This window comes from Mesoplodon densirostris, chromosome 7, assembly GCF_025265405.1.
Source record: "Mesoplodon densirostris isolate mMesDen1 chromosome 7, mMesDen1 primary haplotype, whole genome shotgun sequence".
NCBI lineage: Eukaryota > Metazoa > Chordata > Mammalia > Artiodactyla > Ziphiidae > Mesoplodon > Mesoplodon densirostris.
Genome location: NC_082667.1, coordinates 107,645,239 through 107,668,350, shown reverse-complemented (window position 1 = coordinate 107,668,350; position 23,112 = coordinate 107,645,239). Strand labels below are relative to the sequence as shown.

General features: G+C 50.1%; 1 protein-coding gene across 2 annotated transcripts in view; it reads right to left on the bottom strand.

The window, feature by feature from the left end:
* ZBTB16 (zinc finger and BTB domain containing 16) overlaps nt 1-23,112 on the bottom strand; it is a 197,298-nt gene that overhangs the window by 64,117 nt on the left and 110,069 nt on the right. Inside the window, exon 3 of one of the 2 annotated variants that reach the window (XM_060104712.1) lies at nt 3,657-3,743. The exons of the other annotated variant lie outside the window; for it this stretch is intronic. Coding sequence (XP_059960695.1) covers nt 3,657-3,743 — 87 coding nt within the window. The remainder of the gene's footprint in view (nt 1-3,656; nt 3,744-23,112) is intronic. 2 annotated transcript variants of the gene reach the window in all.

Sequence of the window (23,112 nt, the reverse complement as noted above, 5' to 3'; positions counted from 1 at the left end):
CAGTCTCCTCAGCCCCCCAGCTGGAATTCTCAGACTAGGATTCTTGGTTACATATGTGGTCCAGCAATAAGAAACTGGCTGGGAGCCTAGGAGAGCTACGTCCTCCTCTGGCTTTGAAGATAACCAGCTCTGGAACTCCGGGCAAAATCTTGCAAAGTTCCCTTCTTTAACAAAACCAGGGGGTCACGGGCTGGAATGACAGCTCACCTAGAAAGTTTTCCTGGTGCCACAGGCCAGGGCAGCACCAGCCCAAAGCCCTTGATACCAGGGCTAGGACGTATGTCTTCCACTCAGAGAGGCTGATTTGGTGAGGCAGGCGGACAAGAAGATATTGACGATAACTGTTCCAGCAGCAGCAGTGGACCGATCTTCCTTCTCCCCTCCAGTCCCTGTGGTCGCTTAGTGGCTTGTCTCCACAGATGGCTGCCCCAGCTCCTCTTCCCCTACGTGTCTGTCAGCCCCCCCTGAGAAGGGGAGTCTACTCTTCCATCCTTTGAATCTGGGGCTGTCCTCTGCCTGCTAAGAGCAATGAAATATGGCGGAAGTGATGCTATGTGTTTCCAGCCTAGCTTTTTTTTTTTTTTTTTGCGGTACGCGGGCCTCTCACTGTTGTGGCCTCTCCCGTCGCGGAGCACAGGCTCCGGACGCGCAGGCCCAGCGGCCATGGCTCACGGGCCCAGCCGCTCCACGGCATGTGGGATCTTCCCGGACCGGGGCACGAACCCGTGTCCCTTGCATCGGCAGGCAGACTCTCAACCACTGCGCCACCAGGGAAGCCCCAGCCTAGCTTTTAAGAGGGCTGGCAGTTTCTGCTTCCTGACTCTTGGAGCCCTGAGCAGGCAGGCGAGAAGTCCAGGCTGCTCTGTTGTAGAGAGAGGCCATGGGATGGACTGGGAGGTGGATATATGAATGAGGAAGCCATCGTGGACACCCAGCCCTATCGAGCCTGCAGACGCCTCTGGTCCCAGACACCATCCGACTGCAACCAAGTGAGAGACCCCAAGTGAAAACTGCCTAGCTGAGCACAGTCAACTACAGAACTGTCTGAGATAATAACACATCGTGGCTTTAATCTACTGTTGGAGTGGTTTCTTCTACAGCAATTGATAACTGAAACATTCCTATGGTCAGTTCTCAACACAGGAACCAGGGTGATATTTTAAACCCATAAATCAAGTCATGCCATCCCCCCATTCAACACCCTCCAATGGACTATATTCCCCCTTTTCTATAAATGTTTGTGTGTGCTGGTAAATGCAGCTTTACTGAGAAATAATTCATATACCATATAATACACAGCTCATGCTTTTAAAGTATAAAGTCAATAGTTTTTAATATATTCAGAGATGCATAACCATCACCACAATCGATTTTAGAACATTTTCATCACCCCAAAAAGAAACCCCATACCTTGCAGTCACTCCCTATTTCCCCCCAAATCTCCCAGCCCCTGGCATTTACTAATTTACTCTCTATAATTTGTCTATTCTGGATGTTTCATATAAGCAGAATCACATAATATGTGGCCTTTTGTGACGGGCTTCTTCCACTGAGCATGATGTTTTAAAGATTCATCCATGTTACAGAATGTGTCAATACTTCATTCCTTTTTATAGATGAATAATACTCCATTGTATGGATAAATTACATTTTGTTTATCCATTCATCAGTAGGTGGACATTGAGTTATCTCTACCTTTTTGGCCATTATAAATAATATGCTGTTATGAACACTTATGTGAAAGTTTTTGTGTAGATACATGTTTTCACACACGTAGCAGTGGAATTGCTGGGTCACACAGTAACTGTTTAACTTCCTGAGGAACTGCCCGACTGTTTTCCAAAGTGGCGGCAGCATTTTACGCTCCCACCAGCCGTGTGTGAGGGTTCTGATTGTCCCACATTCTCAACATCACTTCCTACTGCCTGTATTTTATTAGAGCTACATCTTGATGGGTGTCAAGTAGTATCTCACTGTGATTTTGATTTGTATTTCCCTGATGGCTAATGATGTCAAACATCTTTTCATGTGCTCAGTGACCATATGTCTATTTTCGGAGAAATGTCTATTCAGATCCTTAGCACATTTTTTATTTTGGTTATCTGTATTTTTATTATTGAGTCCTAAGGGTTCTTTACATTTTCAAACCAAAAGTTTCTTATCAGATGTATGATTTGCAAATATTTTTATCCCCCTCCCGAGGACTCTTGGCACATGCAGAATAAAATCCAAATTCCTTGCCAGGGTTGAGAGACCCACCTGATTTCCAATCTCACCTCCCACCACTCTCTGCACCTCACTCCCCACCCCTCGACCACACACTGCTCTTCATGCTCTTCCTTGAACTTGATAAGTTCAACACAACCTCAGGGCTTTTGCAAGTGCTTGTTCCCTTTGCTCAGACCTTCTTCCCTGAAACCTTTGAATGACTCACTTCCCAACTTTAGGACTCTACTCAGATATCTCCTTCTCAGAGAAGCCTGACCATATGATCTACAATACCACTTTTCTCTCTATCCTGCTATATTTTTTCACACTAGTACTTATTATGACTTGGCATTATATTGCACAATTATTTGCGTATCCTGTCTCCCTTGTAGAATCTCAGTTCCATGAAGAATGCTACCTAAAGACCCCAACAGTGCAGAGCACGCTATAGGAACTGAATAAATATTTATTAAATTAAATGCATCTACTACTATTTATTGAATGTTTATTATGAGTTAGGCATTCCCCAAAGCACTTCAAATAAAGTATCTTATTTAATCTTATAATATCTTATTTAATCTCCCCCAAAAATCTATGCTATGAGGTAGGTGCCATTATTACTCCACTTTTCTAACAGACGAGGAAACCCAAATTAAGAGAGCTTAAGTAACTGATCCATGGTCCCACAAATAGTAAGTGGCAGAATCAGGATTAAACCAGGCAGCCTAAGCCACACCACTCCTGTCCTCAGTGTTCCCTTCAGCAAGTCACTTTCCTTCCTTTGAACCTCGGTTTCCTCATCTATGACATGGGAATAGCCTCCTACCTAACAAAGTCATGGAAGGACTGGACAAATGAGATCAGGTAAAGCACCGAGAACAGCGCCTGGCACATTGTGAACGTTCAGTAACTGTGAGCTACATTGACGATGATGATGATGATGATGGCGCCAGTTACCACTGAGATGACACTGACACCGTGAAATCACAGCAGTATCATGTTCGTTAATATTGTTCAAACGCATCCCTGTGGACAGACTGCTTTCTTTCAGACAATGACCAGACTGTTTCAGAGGGAGAACCAGCCCACTACATGATGGTTTCAGAGTTAGTCAGATGGGGTGCAGTTTCCTGACCCTTCACCAAGGGAAGAGGATGCTTAGATAACATCACGGACTTCCTAAGGCCTCCACAAGAACGTACTAGAGTCTCCATGAAGATAGGATCTAAGTGGCCTATTAGAGACAGAGGTCTTGGCCTAATCCAGGGCAGCTGTTCTTCTAGGGCAAAGTCACACACATAAATTCCTGCCCAGCCAGCCCCACAAGCAAGGGTAGCTGAGCACGGCACAAGCCATCCCCACTCACAGCTCCCCTGGGGAAACAAGATACTCACGTCCATGTGCCGTCACACTGCGGAGGACCTAGGGGATGGGGATCAGTCACTCACCAGTATGGGTCTGCCTGTGTGTCTCCAGGGCATCCTCCTTCGAAAACTGGGCACCACACTGATCACAGACAAAGGCTTTCGCGCCCGCTGAAAGAAAGGGGAGGCAGTTACCTTATTATCAAGAGTGATATTGCATTAGGAAAGGGGGTCGTGGGCCAAAATCTTGCAGGTGGACCCTGGGGGAGGGGGCTTAACACCTGTGAAGATCCCAAGTCAGGAGTAACCCATGGTCCCAGCAGCCAGCCCAGACCCTCCTCCAAGATGTGATCACCCACCCAACTGAGCTTCGAATGCCCCCACTGAGGGCTCTCCCAGATAGAAGAGGGAACAGAACCAGCATAACCAAGACAAACAGAGATGGGGTCCAGGAGAGATGCCCAAGAGGAAGGGGGATTCTGGGGGGCTGGCTCCAGGTGAGAGATGGAAAGGAGTATATGATCCAATGAGGACTAACGTGCCCTGTTGCCCAGATTATACTTTACGGGAAGATAGGAATTGCTGACATACCAGTACCTGGATAAACTCCTAACTCAGTGCGTCTAAAACTAAACTGTCTACCCAGCCACCTCCTGTACCTGACCATTTAAAACCTCTGAATGACTTCCCAGTGCCTTCAGGATAAAGTCCAAACTCTACACGGTGACTCAGAAAGCCCTTCTTGCACTTCTCTTTCCTGCTTCTTCTCTCTCCTCATCCTTGTTCCCTGGTCTCCAGCCCTTTGCTTCCTCACTGCAAGGTGTCCAAGCATCCCTCTGTACCTCCTCTGGCTCTGACATTCCTGCCCCTCTCCCCAGCCCCACAGTATGGCTAAGCCCCGCTTCATCATTCATGCCTCAGCTCCCAAACCCTTGCCCCGTGTCTGGGTGAGGTAGTCCTTCTCTGTGCCCCCACAGCACCCTGTACATTCCAGGTCACGGCCTCACCAGGGTGTCTCCTAAATGCCTGTGGCTCCGTTTCCAGCTCCCCGAGGGAGGGAATATGTCATCTCATGCACAGCTGCATCTGCCTGACACCCAGTGGGAATGTATTACTGTACATATCTGTGGAATAAACAATCAATTCAATGCAATTCAATTTGATTGACTTTTCTGGAACCATATTTACAAGCCTCAAAGCGACAGTGTCACGATGTGAAGATGACTTTCTACCACTTGCTAACACAGTCTTCAAGGCTGTTATCTCGTCCAGGGGGCACCTGTCACAAGCCTTGGCAGTTTTCCCTCAAAATGTCTTCTAGATGCATCTCTTCCACTGCATGTTGATAACCACTGCCCCTACCGAGGCTCTTGTTGGGTCATGCCCAGAATGACCCAATGACTCAGGAGGGCTGCCACACCATCAGCCACCCTCTGATCCACCCAACAGAGGCAGGTTCCTTGCAGGCCACTTGATTCCTCACGTTTCCTTGCTCAAAAAGATACCATGGCTCAAGACATGGAAGCAACCTCAACGTCCATCAACAGAGGAATGGGTAAAGAAGATGTGGTACATATATACAATGGAATATTACTCAGCCATAAAAAAAGAATGAAATAATGCCATTTTCGGCAACACGGATAGACCTAGAGATTGTCACATCGAGTGAAGTAAGTCGGACAGAGAAAGAGAAATATCGTATGATATCGCTTATATGCAGAATCTAAAAAGAAATGATACAAATAAATGTATTTACAAAACAGAAACAGACTCACAGACTTAGAGAATGAACTTATGGTTACGGCGGGGAGGGGGGAAGGAAGGGAGAGTTACGAAGTTTGGGATTGACATGTACACACTGCTCTATTTAAAAAGGATAACCAAAAAGGACCTACTGTATAGCACAGGGAACTCCGCTCAATGTTATGTGGCAGCCTGGATGGGAGGGGAGTTTGCGGGAGAATGGATACATGTATATGTATGGCTGAGTCACTTTGCTGTGCACCTGAAACTATCACAACCTTGTTAATCGGCTATACGCCAATATAAAATTAAAAGTTAAAAAAAAGTACAGTGGCTCACAATTTGCCCTGATTCTAAATTCCTCTACTTGGCTTCAAGGCCTTCCATAACCTGACCCAGTTGTCTGTCCAGCTCCACTGGGAGTTGTCCTCACTGGCCCTCTGGGGGCGCCGCTCGACCCTCGGTGGGTCTCTGTGCCTGAGCAACGCCCCGCCTCATTCCTGTCCGCTCGGGTCCTCGTCCATTTCCAAGACTGGAGTACGCATGCGCCAAGCACGCCGGCCCCTCACCGCTCTACCCTTCCTAATCTGCAGCTGCACTGCGTTCCTTTCAACACGTCTGAGCATTTCTTTAAGTGTACCTGTGTTTTAGTTTCACATCAGGGTCTTGTAAGAGACAGAACTACTTCTTCTACATGTTTGTAGTAGAAAGCAGTCTAGTGCTGTTTTCAAACCACCTCAGATTTCCTGAGGCTGTGGCATATACCAGGTATGAGGCTAAGTATTTAGGATGTATCATTTCATTTAATCCTAACTACCTTTTTTTTTTTTTTTTTTTTGCGGTATGCGGGCCTCTCACTGTTGTGGCCTCCCCCGTTGCGGAGCACAGGCTCCAGACGCGCAGGCTCCGGACGCGCAGGCTCAGCGGCCATGGCTCACGGGCCCAGCCGCTCCGCGGCACATGGGATCCTCCCAGACCGGGGCACGAACCCGTATCCCCTGCATCGGCAGGCGGACTCTCAACCACTTGCGCCACCAGGGAGGCCCTACCTTTTTTTTTTTAAAAGGAGATGTTGGGGGTTGGAGTTTTATTAATTAATTTATTTATTTTTGTTGTGTTGGGTCTTCGTTTCTGTGCGAGGGCTTTCTCTAGCTGTGGCAAGCAGGGGCCACTCTTCATCGCGGTGCGCGGGCCTCTCACCATCATGGCCTCTCTTGTTGCGGAGCACGGGCTCCAGACGCGCAGGCTCAGTAGCTGTGGCTCATGGGCCTAGTTGCTCCGCGGCATGTGGGATCCTCCCAGACCAGGGCTCGAACCCGTGTCCCCTGCATTAGCAGGCAGATTCTCAACCACTGCGCCACCAGGGAAGCCCTCCTAACTACCTTTTAAGGGACATAGTATGAATATACCCATTCAGCAGATGAGACAACTCAAGATCAGAGGTTAAATAGCTTTCCCAGTGTCACATAGTAGGTAACCACAGAGGTGGATTAAAACCCAGGGAGCCTGACTTCAGAGCCTTTGCTCTTAATCCCTATACCCTTCAGCCTCCCTAGGGGTCCATCTGCAAAGATGCCTCATGAATATGAAGTTGGGCTTTGAACTCCCTTTCCCCAAATAAAAAAAATTAAAATCCAATTTACGCTTTTATACATCAACCTTTTGTAAAATTCTATTTGGAAAAAAGGGTTCCACTACTCTTTAAATAGTTTTAAAATCTTGGACTTGGAGTATTTAGCACATTAAGGGCGAGAACTCAGAATACAAGTTGTACTAGTATAGACTTAAATTAAACACTAATAAACATTTAGGGCATTGATCTTGTCTTCATTCCTAATGAGAAGCAGGATATACCCTCTATTAGATACTCAATAAATATTAGTTGACTAACTAAATAAATAAGTGATAAAGTGACCCAGTAAAGATATGAAATCACTTTTCCTTAAGAGCTTTAAAAATAAATATTGTCATTTGTCTTAGGTGGCTGGAGTTGAATTTCGCCTCAAGGCAGGGAGAATACCATGATCCCCTCCAGGTGTCCCTACAAGCTGCAGGCGTCCTAGGGCTAAGGACCTGTCAGCGGCTTCTACAGCTTCAAAGAAAGAGAGCCAGGGAACTCGATGGCAAAGCAGTCACAACTTGTGTTCACACTAGAGACAGCCAAGCCACTTTCCATTCATTTATCATGGAAATGCAGCAAGTACCTCAAAGGGCAGAGGTGGGAAGGCTGGGGGTGGATGAAGTCGCAGCCCCGTCATAGTGAGAAACTTTCCCCAGTTCCAAATCATTAGCCAGCAATGATTTTCTGCGGATCTGTAAGGGAGCGGATTTTAACTGTATTTATTTCTTTATTTCTATATCCCACCGGTTCTCATGGCTCCCTAAAGAAGAAAGGGGGAGGAGGGGCCTGAGGAGGGAAGCAGGAACTGCAAAGGGGAGGGTGCCCCGTGGACTCACCGTCACCATCACCATCACCATCACCATGGTGCTGGAGCCCTGCCTCTGGGTGAGGAACCTACTCATGCCATAGCTTCAGAGGGCTGTGGGGGAGGAGGTTTCTTAGAAAACAGCCATCCATGTGGCTGCAGGAGCATCTGCTTTAATGACTGAGAAGCAGGGAGAAAGGAAGGAGTGCAGGTAGGCAGTCAAGAACCGGATGTACACCATCATACAAGCTCAGATGAAGATAAAGCAGATTAGCACACATGATCGCGGCAAGGCTGCCAGCTTGGCCCAGGCCTGACCACATCTGGATGCCCTCAAAGTCCTCCCCGCTCCACCCCTGCCTTGCTGAAGTCACAAAACTGAGCTGAGTGTGTGAAAGTCCCGTCTTCAGGGACTGTGGGTGACAACCCCCTTGCCACGCAGATACCATGGACATGGGCTCCCACGCCAGCCCCCATTCATGAAGCCTCCTCACTCCCCACCCCCACCCAGACTCCCCCCAGGACGGGCAGTTCCAGGACACAAGAGCCAAGAAGAGAGAGGCAGAGACCCCCCTCTCGCAAGGAGGCATGTGCCTTTAAATTGTCTCTGTAATGGCTGGCTCAGAGGCAGAAATATTTGGCAGCCCTGAAATTAAAAGTGATAAATTTCCTCACCGAGCTTTGATCAATAATAGAGGCCTCATCTGTTAATCAATAAGACAGTCTTTGCCTGTTTACTGTGCATATGTTGTCCGCTGCTGCCTTCAGTATGATGTCAGGTTTGCATTCAGAGCAACTCAAGTGTGCATAAACCACACCACCATTCCCAAAATGCATTACGGTGACATCATTCAGCCACTAATATATTTATAAAGCATCAGTGCAAGGGGGTCGGGGGGGAAAGGAAGGAGGTCATGCCAGTTGAACACAATGGGCACATACGGACATATCAGCTGCATTTACCACCCCCACCCCCAATATTTCCTGGGGCTCATCCTGGAGTGGGGAGAAGTCCAGGGCATGGCTCAGGGACAGACATTCCTCCCCATCTCCTTCCTACACAAACAGGATGTTTTTGAAATGTCTGTTAAGTAGATGCCAAGTGGGGGGGGGCTTACAGCAAATGGACAAAAGAGACAAATCCCTGCTCTCAAAGAGCTTATATTCTAGAGGGGAAAGCACATTTTAAAAAGTCCAGTAAGGGTCTTCCCTGGCGGTCCAGTGGTTAAGACTCTGCACTCCCACTGCGGGGGGGCAAGGTGTTCGATCCCTGCTCCGGGTAAGATCCCACATGCCATACAGTGCGGCCAAAAAAAATTGTTTAATTAAAAAAATAAAAGGTAGGGCTTCCCTGGTGGCGTAGTGGTCGAGAGTCCGCCTGCCGATGCAGGATACACGGGTTCGTGCCCCGGTCCGAGAAGATCCCACATGCTGCGGAGCGGCTGGGCCCGTGAGCCATGGCCGCTGAGCCTGCGCATCCGGAGCCTGTGCTCTGCAACGGGAGAGGCCACAACAGTGAGAGGCCCGTGTACCACAAAAAAAAAAAAAAAAAAAAAAAAAAGTCAGGTAAATATAAAATAGGTGGCAATAAGCGATAAAGAGAGAAATAAGTGAAGAGGGACAGAGAGGGCGGGGGCTGCTGTTTTATATGGGATGAGCTGACATCTGAGGGGAGAACGAGAAGGTAAGCCCCCTCTCTAAGAAAGCCCGTTCCAGGCAAAAAAAGAGCGAGGAGGCTGGCCCATTGGCATAGCATACGAGAGGGGAGAGGGAGAGATGGGGTATGGATTGCAGGGAAAGAAATCAAATAGCCAAGAGGCGGAACCATACCATGATAAAGTGGGCTAGACCCACGCATCCTCCCCAGCAGTTACAGATCTGAGTGAACTAGAGGAGGTAACGGTAAGATCCAACGTGGGAAGAACTGGGTCCCAGGCCTGGTTCAGCCACTCCCTGCTGTGGACAGCACACACTTCACCACACCTCAACGCGCCTGTGTCCCCGTCTGTGAAATGGGAACGATCGGATCCCTCTGCCTCACTGGAGGCTGTCAGGATTGAAGGAGACAGTGGATATTAACAAACACAAAACTTGTTAATTGCCAGGCACTCTGTGGCTATGAGATTACTAATGTTCTTTATACTTCCGGGGGCGGCGGGGGGGGGGGAGCAGTAGAATGTGGTTAAGAGCTCAGGATTCGGGTAAGACAGATCCCAGTTCAAATCCCAGCCAAGCTAATCACCAGCTGTGCCCCTCAGCGAGTTGCCTCATCTCAGTGAGGCTGCCGCTCCATCTGTAAAATGGGAATAGCGAGAGACAGTCCCAAAGGGGTTGTGACAAGGTGGGGAAAGCGCCGGGGCCATGCATGGGGGCAGAGCCACAGAACCGGTCAGTGGCGCTGACGGTCAACCCAGCCAGGCTCGGAGCCAGGACTCCTTTCAAGAACTCCTTTGTGCAAAGTATGATTGATTTTTACTGAAATTCAGTGTACAGCTATTTGGGGGCCATTTATCTTGTGTAAAGTGAGTCTCACATCTGTAAAGACATATTTCACTATAATCGCACGCACGCACACACACATACACACACACACACCCCTTGTCCTGCTAATTTAAACGTGAGTGATTGTCTTGTTGAAGGAGCAGGAAGATCTGTCATACGACCAGCATGTCAGTATTAGCAGCTCTCCCTCCCTCCCACGGCACCCCCTCCCCCAGCTTTTACATCCGAACTTGACAAGCCCCAGGAGCCCCATTCACAGGTCCTGTGCTGCCTTCTGGGCTCCTTTCCTCTTTTCTGTCTCCCCAGCAGACTGTAAGCTCCATGAGAGCAGGGCTGGCATCTGTCTTGTCCTGTTCTCCATCCCCAGTTCTCCACCCTGTGCCTGACACACAGCGGGTGCTCACTGATTGCCTGATAAACAAAGAAACCCTCGGGTAGGTTCCCGGGGAACAGAACTGGCCTGGGAAGGGGGCACTGACAGGCTGTCCCCTAGGGGGTGGCAGAGTCCTTCTACACACCCTGGGTTCTCTGTTGTCCCTTTTTCAAAACTCAAGGAAATGGTCTCTGGCTGGATCTCAGGCAGTTTCGGGGAGAAGGAAAGGAGAGCTTAGAAAGTGGAGCTGTCTGCTTCCTCTGGAGCAGGATGTCCCTTTCTTCGGCCCTCTGTTCCTCGTCCAGCTGCCCAGGACCCACAGCCCCACAGCAAACAAGCAAGCCCTCCTCCAGGACATTCAGGAGGCTCCGGTCAGCCCGAGTGGACCCTTCACTGGCTGGCAGAGGTCTGCTGAGTGATCCCACTCCCAGCCCAGGCACTGAGTTCATCTGAAAGTCAGTGTTAAGGGAAAGACAGACAGACATTCTCGCCCCTGCCAGTCTCCCAGGGATGCTGCACTGGTGCGGGGGGTGGGGGTGCGGGGAGCAGAAGCTGCCGGACCATTCGGAATTCTCCCCTTTCCCCATGACTTCCTGATGCCTCCAGAAAGTTAAACGGGGGCCAGAGGAAGGAGGAGGGTTCGCAGCAGGTTAAGGCTGGATGAAAAGAAAGGAGGCAGTCGCCACAGCCCCCATGGAGGCTGGAGCCGGTGTAAGGCTTCCGTGTGTGGGAGCCACTTCACTCTGGGCTAAGGATCACCCTGACTCGCAGGAATCAAAGGAGAGACCTGCCAGAAAAGCACTTTCAAAACCATAAAGCTTTCTATCAAATGCCCAGCATTCCAACAGCAACAGAGCTGAAATCCAGTAGAAGCATGTCAGGCAGGCTCCCCGCAGCTGTGCCCCTCCTCAGCCACTACCTATGGCTTCTCCCCCTTGGCAGACTACAGAACCTTCCTCCCTACTAGCCTTCCTGCCCAGAAATGGGGTGGGGGGTCCCGAGCCCCTAGGAAGGGAACGAGAAGATACTGAACACGATCAGATGTGGGCTGGAGTCTCTCTGAAGTAAATAAGGCAGAAGCCAATGAGAGCAGAAAAAAATGTCAAAATCCCTCCCCCTCCAAAACTTCTCCCGCCCCCGTGCTAACAAGAAGGGAGGGGGAGGGGGGGAAGGAACCACTGAAAAAACACGTAATGTTTGCCAGCATCTGATGTTGAGTACTGTGTCCTTTTTCTTTTAATTCCTTGAGATTTTAAAATAAACATCTTGACTGTTCTGATGAGATATGCATGCCTGCTTACATAAGGAAGTACAGAGTGTACCAAAACAGCAGACCCAAAAAAAGCATAAGCTATCAGGACAATGAGTACAGACGCCGGGCATTTTACAACAGGCCATGGCGTACAGTTTTATTTACAGTACCTCTTATCTGACAGAGAACAGTACACTGGCTGCCAATTCCAAAGGCCAGCACTGCGTGTTCTTTCACTCAAGGAGATGTGTACTCCCTCAGAGGAGCTGGAAGGCCTGCTCTCTCTCTAACACGTTCTTTCTCTCTCTCTCTCACCTTTATCAACAAAACAGACACTGATACAAAACCAGCACCTCCATAAGATACACACATTCAGGGGAGAGGGAAAAGGGAAAGCAGGCGGGCAGATGTGGGTTGCCTGGAAAACAACCAGCCCTTCTGATCGGCTCAGAATATGGTTCAAGGGTAGTTCTCCGTGACAACGAAAGAGGAGAAAGGTCCTCAGGGCCTGGCCTCACTACAGGATGGGGGTGGGGAGATGAACTAATGACACAGGGCCTCAATCAAAGGTAGGACTGAGAAAGCCACCAGGACAGTCTCCCTGGCTGGGTGACAGAGATCACTGAATGACTGGGGATTTCGGGCAGCAGGCTTTCCGATCTCTGGAAGTCAATTTCCCATCAATGACCTGCTAAGTGCCAGACACCTCACATCTGGCTAGAAGTCCATTCTGTAGAAGATGAGATCTTGGAATGGGTCAAAAGGAAGGGCTGAGGCATCTCTAGTCTGAGAGACCGTTTCTTAGCCTACCTAATACACATCATACTACCAGGAGGTTCTAGGGTACCCTGGCACCCTTGGCTTTCACTGCTCCTGTTCTCATATCTCACAGAGAAAACAGAGGTCCACCTTGTCCCTTATCCCTGCCACTCAGTTCGCAGCCCAGAGAGGCTTAGAAAACTCCTTTGTTGCCACTTTTAGCACCAGCAGTTAACCTGATAGGCTTAGAAACACAGTCCATGGCCCCCAGAAACACACACACTCAATATACAGCTGCCTAGTAGAGAAGAACCCCCAATTCTGGAATCAAACAAACACAGATTCAAGTCCTGGGTTCTACCATTTCTAGCTACCACCCTGGGTAAACTAATTATCTTCTCTGGACCAGTTTCTTCACCTGTAAAACTGGGCACAGAATATCTACTTCACAGGGTTGAGTGGTGATTCATTTAAATAGTGTATGTAAAGTCTTTCCCACCATGTCCGGCATCCAGCAACTGCTCAGTAAAAACTACTTGTCCTTAACATCATCTTTATTACCATTGCTTCCTCCCCCCAGTGTCAATGTCTGAGACCCACATAGACGTCAAATGCATGCAATAAACATATCATAACATTTAAAATATTCTTACCACCCCAGACCAAACACAAAGAGAAAAAAGGAAGGAGGAGAGACTCCCACTCTGGGTAAGTCTTCAGCAGACTTTCTCTGAGGAGTGGAAGATAAAGAAAGGCAAATGACAAGGATGGTTGTGCACCCCCAAGACACCCCCATACAAACCAACAATGTACAAGTAAAGACAGGGCCCGATCACCCTCCACTGGGAGAAGGTCAAAGAAATGGCCCATCTCCCCTCAGCTCCCAGCACTCACCGCCAAGTTTTGATGGGCGTTATCGTCCTCCTACTGAAATGAGTGCAAACCTATTTAAGGTGAATTATTTTAAATAAAATACAAGTTGGATGGTAAATCTGTTGCAATGAAAACAACATACAAATCTTCCTGAAATCTAAGAGTGCTGATGTAGGGGTTCACCCTACCACTGCCTTTAATCCCTTTCTTGCCCAGGCAACTTTCATGACTGGCTTAATCAAAGTATGGTGGGAATCAGTGCAATAGCACAAAAACCTCTCTAACCGTGGGAATGTCAGCCCTTGCTGTGGTGCAGTAGACTCTCTCCAGACACTCCGTGCCAACTCAGAGATCCCCCCGAGGTAAAGCCCTACAGTGGCTAGTGGCTAGACATGGCTTTGGGGTTCTGCCATTCACTGGTGGTATGGGCCTGGCATCAACTTTGTGGCCTTACCTCCCTCCTTAAAATGCGGTTATCTGTCCTCCTAAGAGAGTGTGAATAAGAACCTGTATGAAGTACCTGGCACACAGTAAGTGCCTAGATAGTTATTATGATTATGGAATAATTTCACTTCATCAAGTTGATGAGTTCCAGGAGACCAGCCTTTGGCCTGAGCCTTTAGGAACCCCAGTAATACTCCAGCCCCACAGCTCCCGGGAGAAGGCCCACCTGCAATGAGTATATGGCCCAGAAAGGTGAGCCACTGCATTCTCTGGGGCTCTTGAATGCATGGGCTTCAGCTGTTTGGGACGAGAGAAGAGGCCCTCCCAAGATGAGGCAGGAGGACAGCTGGCTCGAGGAGGGGTCTGCTGGCCAGCGGCACCCAGGGGCACCCAGCTTTCCTGCAGCAGCACAGAGAGAAATGGACCCAGAGCCCTGACTGTCCGTGCCTGAGCTGTGTGGCCTTGGGTGAGTCACTTCATTTCCCCATCTATAAATGACAAGTGTTTAGTTGAGACCTAAGGGAGAAGAAAAGATGACAGGGTGTAGTTGGAGAAGCAGCTGGAAGCACATGGCAAAGAAGGCTAAGCATGGCTGAAAAAGGGGCTCAAATGCTTACAACCTTGGTTATGGGACGATGGTGGCTGGATCAAGCTGGGGTTGGATCCAGCCAGGAGGTTCCCTCCCCAGGGGAAGACCTTTCTCTATCAGGCAGGCAAAGTGGGACGGACAGTCCAGACACTGAGAGAATCATTAGCCAGAGACAGCTGGCCTGAGCCAGCAAGGCAGAGGCTGACCCCTGAGTTCCAGGGAACACCCAAGCTTCCAGGTGTTCACGGCTTCATCCTGTAGCACTGCGGTCTTGGCTTTTGTAAGAAACTAAGGAAAAAGGCCAGAAAAACCCCAGTGGGGATTTCTGCCATGATTTTACTGGATATCCCCTCAACCCTTGGTCACCAACAATCGTCTTCCTCCCTGGTCCCCACTTGGGGATTCTCAGGTGAGAGGATCATAATGGAAAGAGGGCTTTCTGCTGGCATCTAGCAGCCTCAAAGCACTTTTTGTGACCTAAGCCTTTGTCCTCCTGCTCTCCACCTCAATTACCTTGCTCCTTCTACTGAAGCAGCTCCGGAGTTCCCTGTCTCGGGCCTTCACCCGAAATCTGGCATGGAGGGGAGGCCCCCCACCCCGCCCGCCTCCCAGGGTAAGGGTCATGAGCACTGCCTGGATGATGGGGAAAAGTAAAACCAGGCCACTCCAGGGGTGATGGCCAGAATCAAAACCCTGCCTACCCACAAATCACAAGCTGATGTTTACCACCACTCCAGTCCCCTAACATGCCCTGATACTCCCTCCAATTAAATTTTCCCTTGAGGTGCTTTCAGAGAAAAGGGAGGGCAGCCTTGCTCAGCCCTAACTGCATTCTGGCCCTCCCTCCCTTTCTCCTCGCAGGATCCTTCATTTCTCACTGACTGAAAAGCATGCCAAGGCCTCTCACAGCCCTGGGATCTCTTTGGGATCCGTATAGAGGGAATTCCTTTATCCCCACTCCTTTCAGAATCCCCTGCTCTCTCCCAACACCTGGCATCTTTCTCCAATTCCACTTGCAACCGTGTGTGTGTGTGTGTGTGTGTGTGTGTGTGTGTGTGTACTTTGTTTTTCAATTAAAATATCCTTAGGCATTCATATTTCAACAGGTGACAAGGAACAAAGCATTTCAGAGGGCTTCAAATGCTGTCACAGTGTGACAACCACCGGGCAGGGATCTGCATACAAGTGTCTGTTGACTATTCCCTTGGCTGTGACCTATAAGAGCCCTGCAGACAGAAACTTCTCTTCTCCTGAGAGCCCCACCAGGAAGCCATGCCACAGCCCTCACAGACATCCGGCCAGGCTGCCGGGAAGAGGCAGGACTGAGTCATTGTCAAGTCTATCCCTGGCTTTCAGGTCGACAGATTCCAGCTCAGGTGCCCACCAGCTGCATCAAGAGCAGAAGCAGTCTAACCTCTCTGAGCCTCGGTTTCCTCACCTGCTAAAGAGGTAATGATACATCCCTTGTATCCTACAAGGCGGACTGTGAAATTGCACAACTCCAGGGGGCACCACTCAGCCAGAAATGAGGCCACAAGCTTGTTAGGAAGTTCACATGAGATGATGCACGTGGAGGTGCCCAACAAGGGAACTGGCGTTTGGCAACTGCACCCTAACACTTCCCTTCCCACGATGCTACGGGTCCCGCGAGGGCTGCCCTGTGATGAGCAACGACGCTACTGCTGCTGCAGCACTGACGGTAATAATAAGAATACTGATAACTAACAGTTAGTGAACATTTATTACAAAATAAATAAGCGCCATACTAACTACTTTATGTGCCACATACCATTTTAACTCTGTCATCAATGCTAAGATTATCCCCATTTTATAGAGGTGAAAATTGAGGTTTGCAAAGCTTAGTTCACTGGTCCAAGGTCTCATAGCCAGTAAGTGTAAAGAAAGAGAAACAAACTCAATCAGGGTGACAGCATGGGAAGCCCACCTAACCATCAGGGCCTTTGATTATATAAAAGGTTAAAGAGTAAGAAGTTCAGGGCTTCCCTGGTGGTGCAGTGGTTGAGAGTCCGCCTGCCGATGCAGGGGACACGGGTTTGTGCCCCGGTCCGGGAAGATCCCACATGCCGCGGAGTGGCTGGGCCCGTGAGCCATGGCCGCTGAGCCTGGGCGTCCGGAGCCTGTGCTCCGCTACGGGAGAGGCCACAAGAGTGAGAGGCCCGCATACCGCAAAAAAAAAAAGAGTAAGAAGTTCATATTAAGGGGAGTAGAAAAGGGTCCCAGAGGCAATGTGCTCGAGGCCTCTGCTGTTCTCCATAGTCTGGCTCATCCCTGGAGGTAGGAGATCTTTCCCACCATCTCTGAGGCCACCTCCTCAGTTCATCCCTCTTCTTTAAAGAACAATCCTCCCCTCTTGGTCCAGAATGTGCCACTGCTGACCATCAGACAGGGCCTGGACTGATCTGGCTGTGCTGTGGACTCTGATGTACTACTCGACCTCCGTTTCTCCACCTGTAAAATGGACATCGTGTTCCCGCCCCCCCGCCCCCCGCCCCCTAAAGCTGTTAGGAGGAGGAATGAGTTCAAGATATGAAAATGTGCAGGGCTTGACGGAAGAAAAAGGTACCACCGATCTTCAAGATGGACTTCCAATAAAACCACAGTTGGGACTATCCTTCCATGATTGGCTCCCTTCCTGGGCATCCTCCTTTTGGCTTTTAAGCCAGCAAGATATTTTATCATAAAAAACAATCAATTGTATTCACTTAAAGTAGAAAAACGGCTTCTCACATTGATGAATGACAGCAAACTACAAAGAATGAAATAGACAAGGTTTTCTAGGTTGACCTTCAGTTAACCAGAAAGTCCCTTTCTTCCATCTTGCCTGAGCATCCTAGTGAATCCAGGCTCGACAGAGCAGATGCTCAATCTTGGCTCTGAGGTCTCTCCCCTTCCCCATCTCTGTCTGCATGTGCCCCTGTAATTTGCCCTTTACTCACTGCCCAAATTAGATCGTCCCCACCAAGAACAGCAGGTAAACCCAATTAGTTTAGGGCTGAATGTGTAAATTTTAGGGTAAGTTGTCCATCCTAGACTCCAGCATTGTCAGTTACTTTAAATTCATTGATACACACACACACACACACACACACACGCACATCTTGGGGGGGGAGGGGTGTTCTTCAAAACCAAGGCAGAAGCAACCAATCCACAGCTTCCACTGTCACTCTATTCTTGATGAACAGCTAGGAAAGAGGCCCATCACCTGGCTTGCCCGTCATAACACCCACCACCCCATCTCAGACCGGGGGCCCCAGGGACTGCCACACTCCCTCCCCTTCCTCAGGCCCCTCAGTGGCACCTTGAGGCTGCCGGTCTCTCCAGGCCTGCTGTGGCTTTCAGAAAACAGAGCATTTCTATTTTTAGCACTTCTCAGCCTAATAATACTCCCCAACACCCATTCAGCTTAATCACTTTATTGAGGACAAGAAGCAGGCTCTCCAGCCCGGGTGCTTCTGATGTTAGGAAGTAGTAAAATGTTCAAACTGGTTAAAAATGACACTCATTGGTTTGCCTTTGGTGTTTCTGAAACCTTAATTGTGGCTCAGGCTGTGGATCTAACGAAGCTTGCAGGTTTCAGAGTCTTTCTTCCTTACCACCCTGCACCATAATTGAGGTGTTACATTACAGCCACGGCATTGACAGTTCCAGGCTCAAAATTCAGAAGCCTTAAGACTCCACACTTTTCCAAACAGAAACATTGCCTGTCACACTTAATGCCCATTCTTAACATGAGCCATCAAGCCTGCCCCCCCAGGAAAAAAACCCTCGCCTTTTCTGGCTGACGTCATGCAAAAAGTCCAGGCAGGGTAAATATTTCCCATGTTAAGTCTTATTAAAGTGCATCTAACAACTAAAATGGCATCAAATTGCTGCTTGAAAACTGGAAGGTTTGTTTGGTGTCATTAGATGACCTGAAAATATGGTGAGTGCAGAACATAGGCTGTTGGCAGCTCTTCCAAAACTTCAGGGTGAGCTTTTGCAAGCATGCAGTCTGTGCCGCGTGAGCTAGGGGTTGGGAGAAGTGGGCAGCCAGGAAAGGACTGGAAACAGGAAAGGACTGGAAGCTGGAATTTTACCTCTGAGGTTAAGACCAGGGGCTTTGGAGGCAGGCAGACCTGCATTTACAGCCCCACTCTGCCTCTTCCTTGCTGGGCAATCCTGGGCAAGGAAACTCAGTTTCTTCATCCATAAAGTGGACATAACAATAGGGGTTGTCATAGGGGTTCTCGTGGGGATCACGTGAGATCATGCAATAAAGTGTCTGGCACAGTCCCGGGCACCTGTCAGCCCTCAGTAAATGTCGGCCACCCTTATAACTGTTGCCTTTGGCCTTCTCCCTTCTGCCGTGGGCGCCCTCTAAGACGAAGTGTTTGGTCTTTGTCTCTTCAGCCTTGCACAACCACAAAAAAGGAATCTGGCACTAAAATAGCTAACCATAGCCAGCTGTGCAGCCTCAAGGTCCTTGGACACGAGGGAGGGAGCCCCTGTGGGTTCACGGTGGCTGATGGAGGCTGTCCCAAAGCTGAAGCTTTGAGGCATGACTTCTCAGGCCCCTCCCAGCTAAACAGGCCACAGTCAGGTCCTAGGCCTGCAAACTCACCTGGACAAGGCTCCTCCACATTCCTGGGCTGCTCCCTCCCTTTCTTTCCTTCCTTCCTAGGCAAGGGGCTCTAGGCACCTTCATAAACTTCCTGCTCTTCAGAAGGCAGAGGCGGAATGCCTCATTAAGTTTCCTAGCTAATTTTACAATTTAACCAAACAACACATTCCTGCTTCGATGCAGCCAGCCTCTGACTGGGACAAATTTATCACTGTGAGATGGAGGAAGAAGATGGGCCAGGCCAGAGACTGAAGGCAGAGTCCTGAAAACTCAAGTGGGAGATGGAGAAGAGAAAAAATGGGCCACATACTTTTTTTAAAAAATAGCTCTACATTTGCTCACAGAGCAGAATTCTAGGCCGTGCCAGGCTGAGAAGTTAGGGAAGAAAGCCACGCAGGGCATGCGGTGTCAGAAAGATGGAGAGCTCTGTGACAATGACTCTCCCTGTCCCCCTGGGGGGCCGGGGGCTATATCTGGAAGCACAGTTACATGCTGTCCTCTGAGGGGCATGATTCAATGCAGGTGGGCAGCCGGCCAGAGGCCAGGAAGGGCCACCCAGAGGACAAGGTCAGCTTGGCAAGGCCCTGAGAAGTCCTTCCCAGGCCTGCTTAGCCCAGACCTGTGGGTGGCAGGCTCAGGCCCCGACCTGATTACGACTCTGGCTGGGGGTGTGGTACCAGGGAGGGTAGCATGTCTAAGAAAGTTTCACCATAAAGAATCCTCTGGGACAGAAAAGACTGTATTTACGCAGGCCCACACCTCACCCACTCAGGATGGACAGACCCCAGTTGAGACAGAGGGTGTGATTCCAGCCTTGTTACCTGCCATCAGGCCTGCTCTCAGCACACACGTCAGCAACGAAGATGCTGGCCTGTGAGTCTCCCTGCCTCCTGGTCAGCTGTCCCCAGGCTTCTGATGCCTGTACCCATCCCTCTCCATCCTATAGTCCAGAGCGTCTGATTCTGGACCCCAAATCTCAATCCATGTAAACCTGGCCCATCAGGGCTCTCCCAGGTGTGCCAGGTTGTTCTCATCAGGCCCCAACAAAGGGACCAGGCAATCGGAGCTGTTCAGGCAGAAATCCCCGATGGAGAGCAGCCTCCCAGAAGAGCTGCTCTCGAGGCCTTTGTCTCTCCTGGGCTCCTCTCTTAATGAAGAAATAAAATGAAGAGGATTCCAGCAAATCAAAAGTTTCAGGGAGTTCTCTCCTTACCTGGAGTTACCTTGTTACTGAAAACCACCGTGGCCTTGTATAATTACTCCAGCAAAATGCTCGCTGCAGCCGCCAATGAGCTCCCGGCGCTCCATTAGCTTGTAATAGTCAGTGAGACCCACCGAGCTTTAATCCCACTACCCCAGAAGACTTCCCATCCCAACTACCTAATGAAAAGTTTAGAACTTCCTTTTTTTATCCTTTTCTCAGGCAAGCAAAAGAATTCCAATCAAAATAAGATGGTTGGTCGGGAGGAGAAGGGAGCGTGTTAATTACCGGGGAAAAGTCTAGAAGATATGTCTTCGTGAGGTTGAATCCTGGAGAGGACCCAAGGGAAGCAGTGCCAACCTCCGCCTTCACGCCGCACACACAGGGGCCTCACCATGTGGTCTGAGAAGGTGGGCGGGGCCCTGGGGGCCTCAGCCTAAGAAATTCCTCCCCCTTCCTCCATACCCTCCAGGGCAGCCAAGTCTCTGTCCTCAACCTTAGAGGCGCAGCCCTCTAAGCTCTGTGTTCTCAACCTGGGCTTCGTGGAGCCTGGGCACTCACGACATATTCTGGAGTTCATCTAGTCTTTTTTTTTTTTTTTTGCGGTACGCGGGCCTCTCACTGTTGTGGCCTCTCCCGTTGCGGAGCACAGGCTCCGGACATGCAGGCTCAGCAGCCATGGCTCACGGGCCCAGCCGCTCCGCGGCACGTGGGATCTTCCTGGACTGGGGCACGAACCTGCGTCCCCTGCATCGGCAGGCGGACTCTCAACCACTGCGCCACCAGGGAAGCCCCAGCTTTTTATTTTTAATGCAGTGTTTCTCAACCTGCAGCCCAAGGAGGGTATTAACATCCTTAGAACTCTGAGGATTCTCCAGTATGAGAAACTGGGCTTTAAGCCTCTTCAAGACAGCTATGGGCAGAGGAGGGGGAGGAAGAGGAGGAAGGGGAGGGAAGAGACACCTGCCCGACTGGCTCTTGCTCACAGAAGTTCTTGCTTCTTCTTGTCCAAAGAAGCAGATCCACTGCCCACCACAAAGCTCCATGTGGACATTACAGCAAGCAGCCCATGAAAATCCCAGGAACCTCCTTCCTGAAGCCGTTCCTCATCACCCTGGACCTTGGGAGTTTTTCCCTCCTGTAAACTGCTGCACTCACTCTTTCCCCTTGTGGTGATGGGGGCACACCCAGCCTTGCTGGGGGCTCACATCATACCCTCAGCCAGACCGACAGCCCCTGGAAGGTAAGGACCCTGGCTGCAGGCCCTCTGTCTGTCCCGCCAGGCTTTGCATCAGCTGGCCCTCACTGGCCATCAGCTAACTGAAGAACTCATTCATGAACAATTTTACCCCCAAAGACAGTCACATCTAGTGACCCAGAAGAGTCACCGAGGTTTCTCTGCTGCCCCAAGCTTTACCATCTGGTTCCCATTTGGTTGATGTTTTGGTCCCCGGACAAGGCTCCAGCATCCCCAGCACACGCCTGGGGAAGAGGCGGTTGTTGCAGAACAGACAGAATGAGTCTCAGGCCAAGTGGTCCAGCTCCACTGGACAGAATCCGGAAGATCAGGGAGGCCGTGATCTTCCTGCCGCGTCTCACTCCAAAACTGAAGTCTGAAGAGCTAGCGACGCCCTGAGTCGTCACAGGTCCCACGTTTCGGGGATGCAGCACTGGTCAGCGGCCCCTTTCACTCCTGATTCAGCATCACTGAGCACAGAGCCTCCTCCCCCCAGGAGCAGAGCGTGCAGCGGGGTCTCCGTGCAGATGAGAGCACCGGTGCCGGCTCCCTGGTCCTGCCCCTCCTCTCCGTGTGGCGCGGCCGTGGGGTGTAGGAATGCGCACATGACACAGCCAAGCTCTCACCTGGGTAGGGGGGCCAAATACCCACAGACCCTCCAGCAATGCTCCCAGAACCCACTGCCCTGCAAGGTGATGGGGAGGGGTAACAGCCACCACGGCAGCTACAACTGAACACACGTGACTCGGGCAGAGCAGAAAGAGGCTCATAAGCCTCACACCTGCTCCTGGTGGCCCAGATGCAAGGCCCTGAGCAGTAGCCAATGACCCCATCCCGCCCCCAGGACCGCTGGGGACAGAGACTCACTGGCTCTCCCTGTCTCAGCCCCCCAGTCACTGAGACACTGGTTATCTTTACAAACAGGAAAGCAAGCCTTTGGGCCAGCACCGCAGTGCGGTATACTGGAAAAGTAAGGGGCAGAGAGCCCTGGCTAGGAATCCAGCTTCGCCACTCCTGGCTGTGCGACCTTCCACAAGTTACTTCCATTCTTTAAGCCTTAGTGTCCTCACCAGTAAAATGGGACCAGCACAACTACCTTGCAAGGTCAGCATACGATAAGTGAGTTCAGACATGGAGAAGGCCAAGCACCATGCCTGGAACACAGTAGGCATCCAATACGTATACTGTAGTGATTTTTCTTTCCTCCCCCTGGCCCAGCCATGCCTCCAGAGCCATTCATTTCTTCAACAGTATTTACTGAGAGCCTGCTGTGTGTCAGGCTGTGGGGATGCCACCGAGCACGCCACCGATAAGGTCCTGCCCCCTCGTCCAGAAGGCTGACCCCCAGGGCTGGAAGGATGCAGGGTAGCGCTTTGGGGCTATTCCCACCAGGCGCCTCACCACACACTCACCCATTAGTTTATTCAAAACACTGAGTTATAACCACCTTGCAGGTCACTCTGCTAGGTAGTATGGGAGACATAAATAAATCACATGTTCTGAAGAAGCTTAGAGTCTAG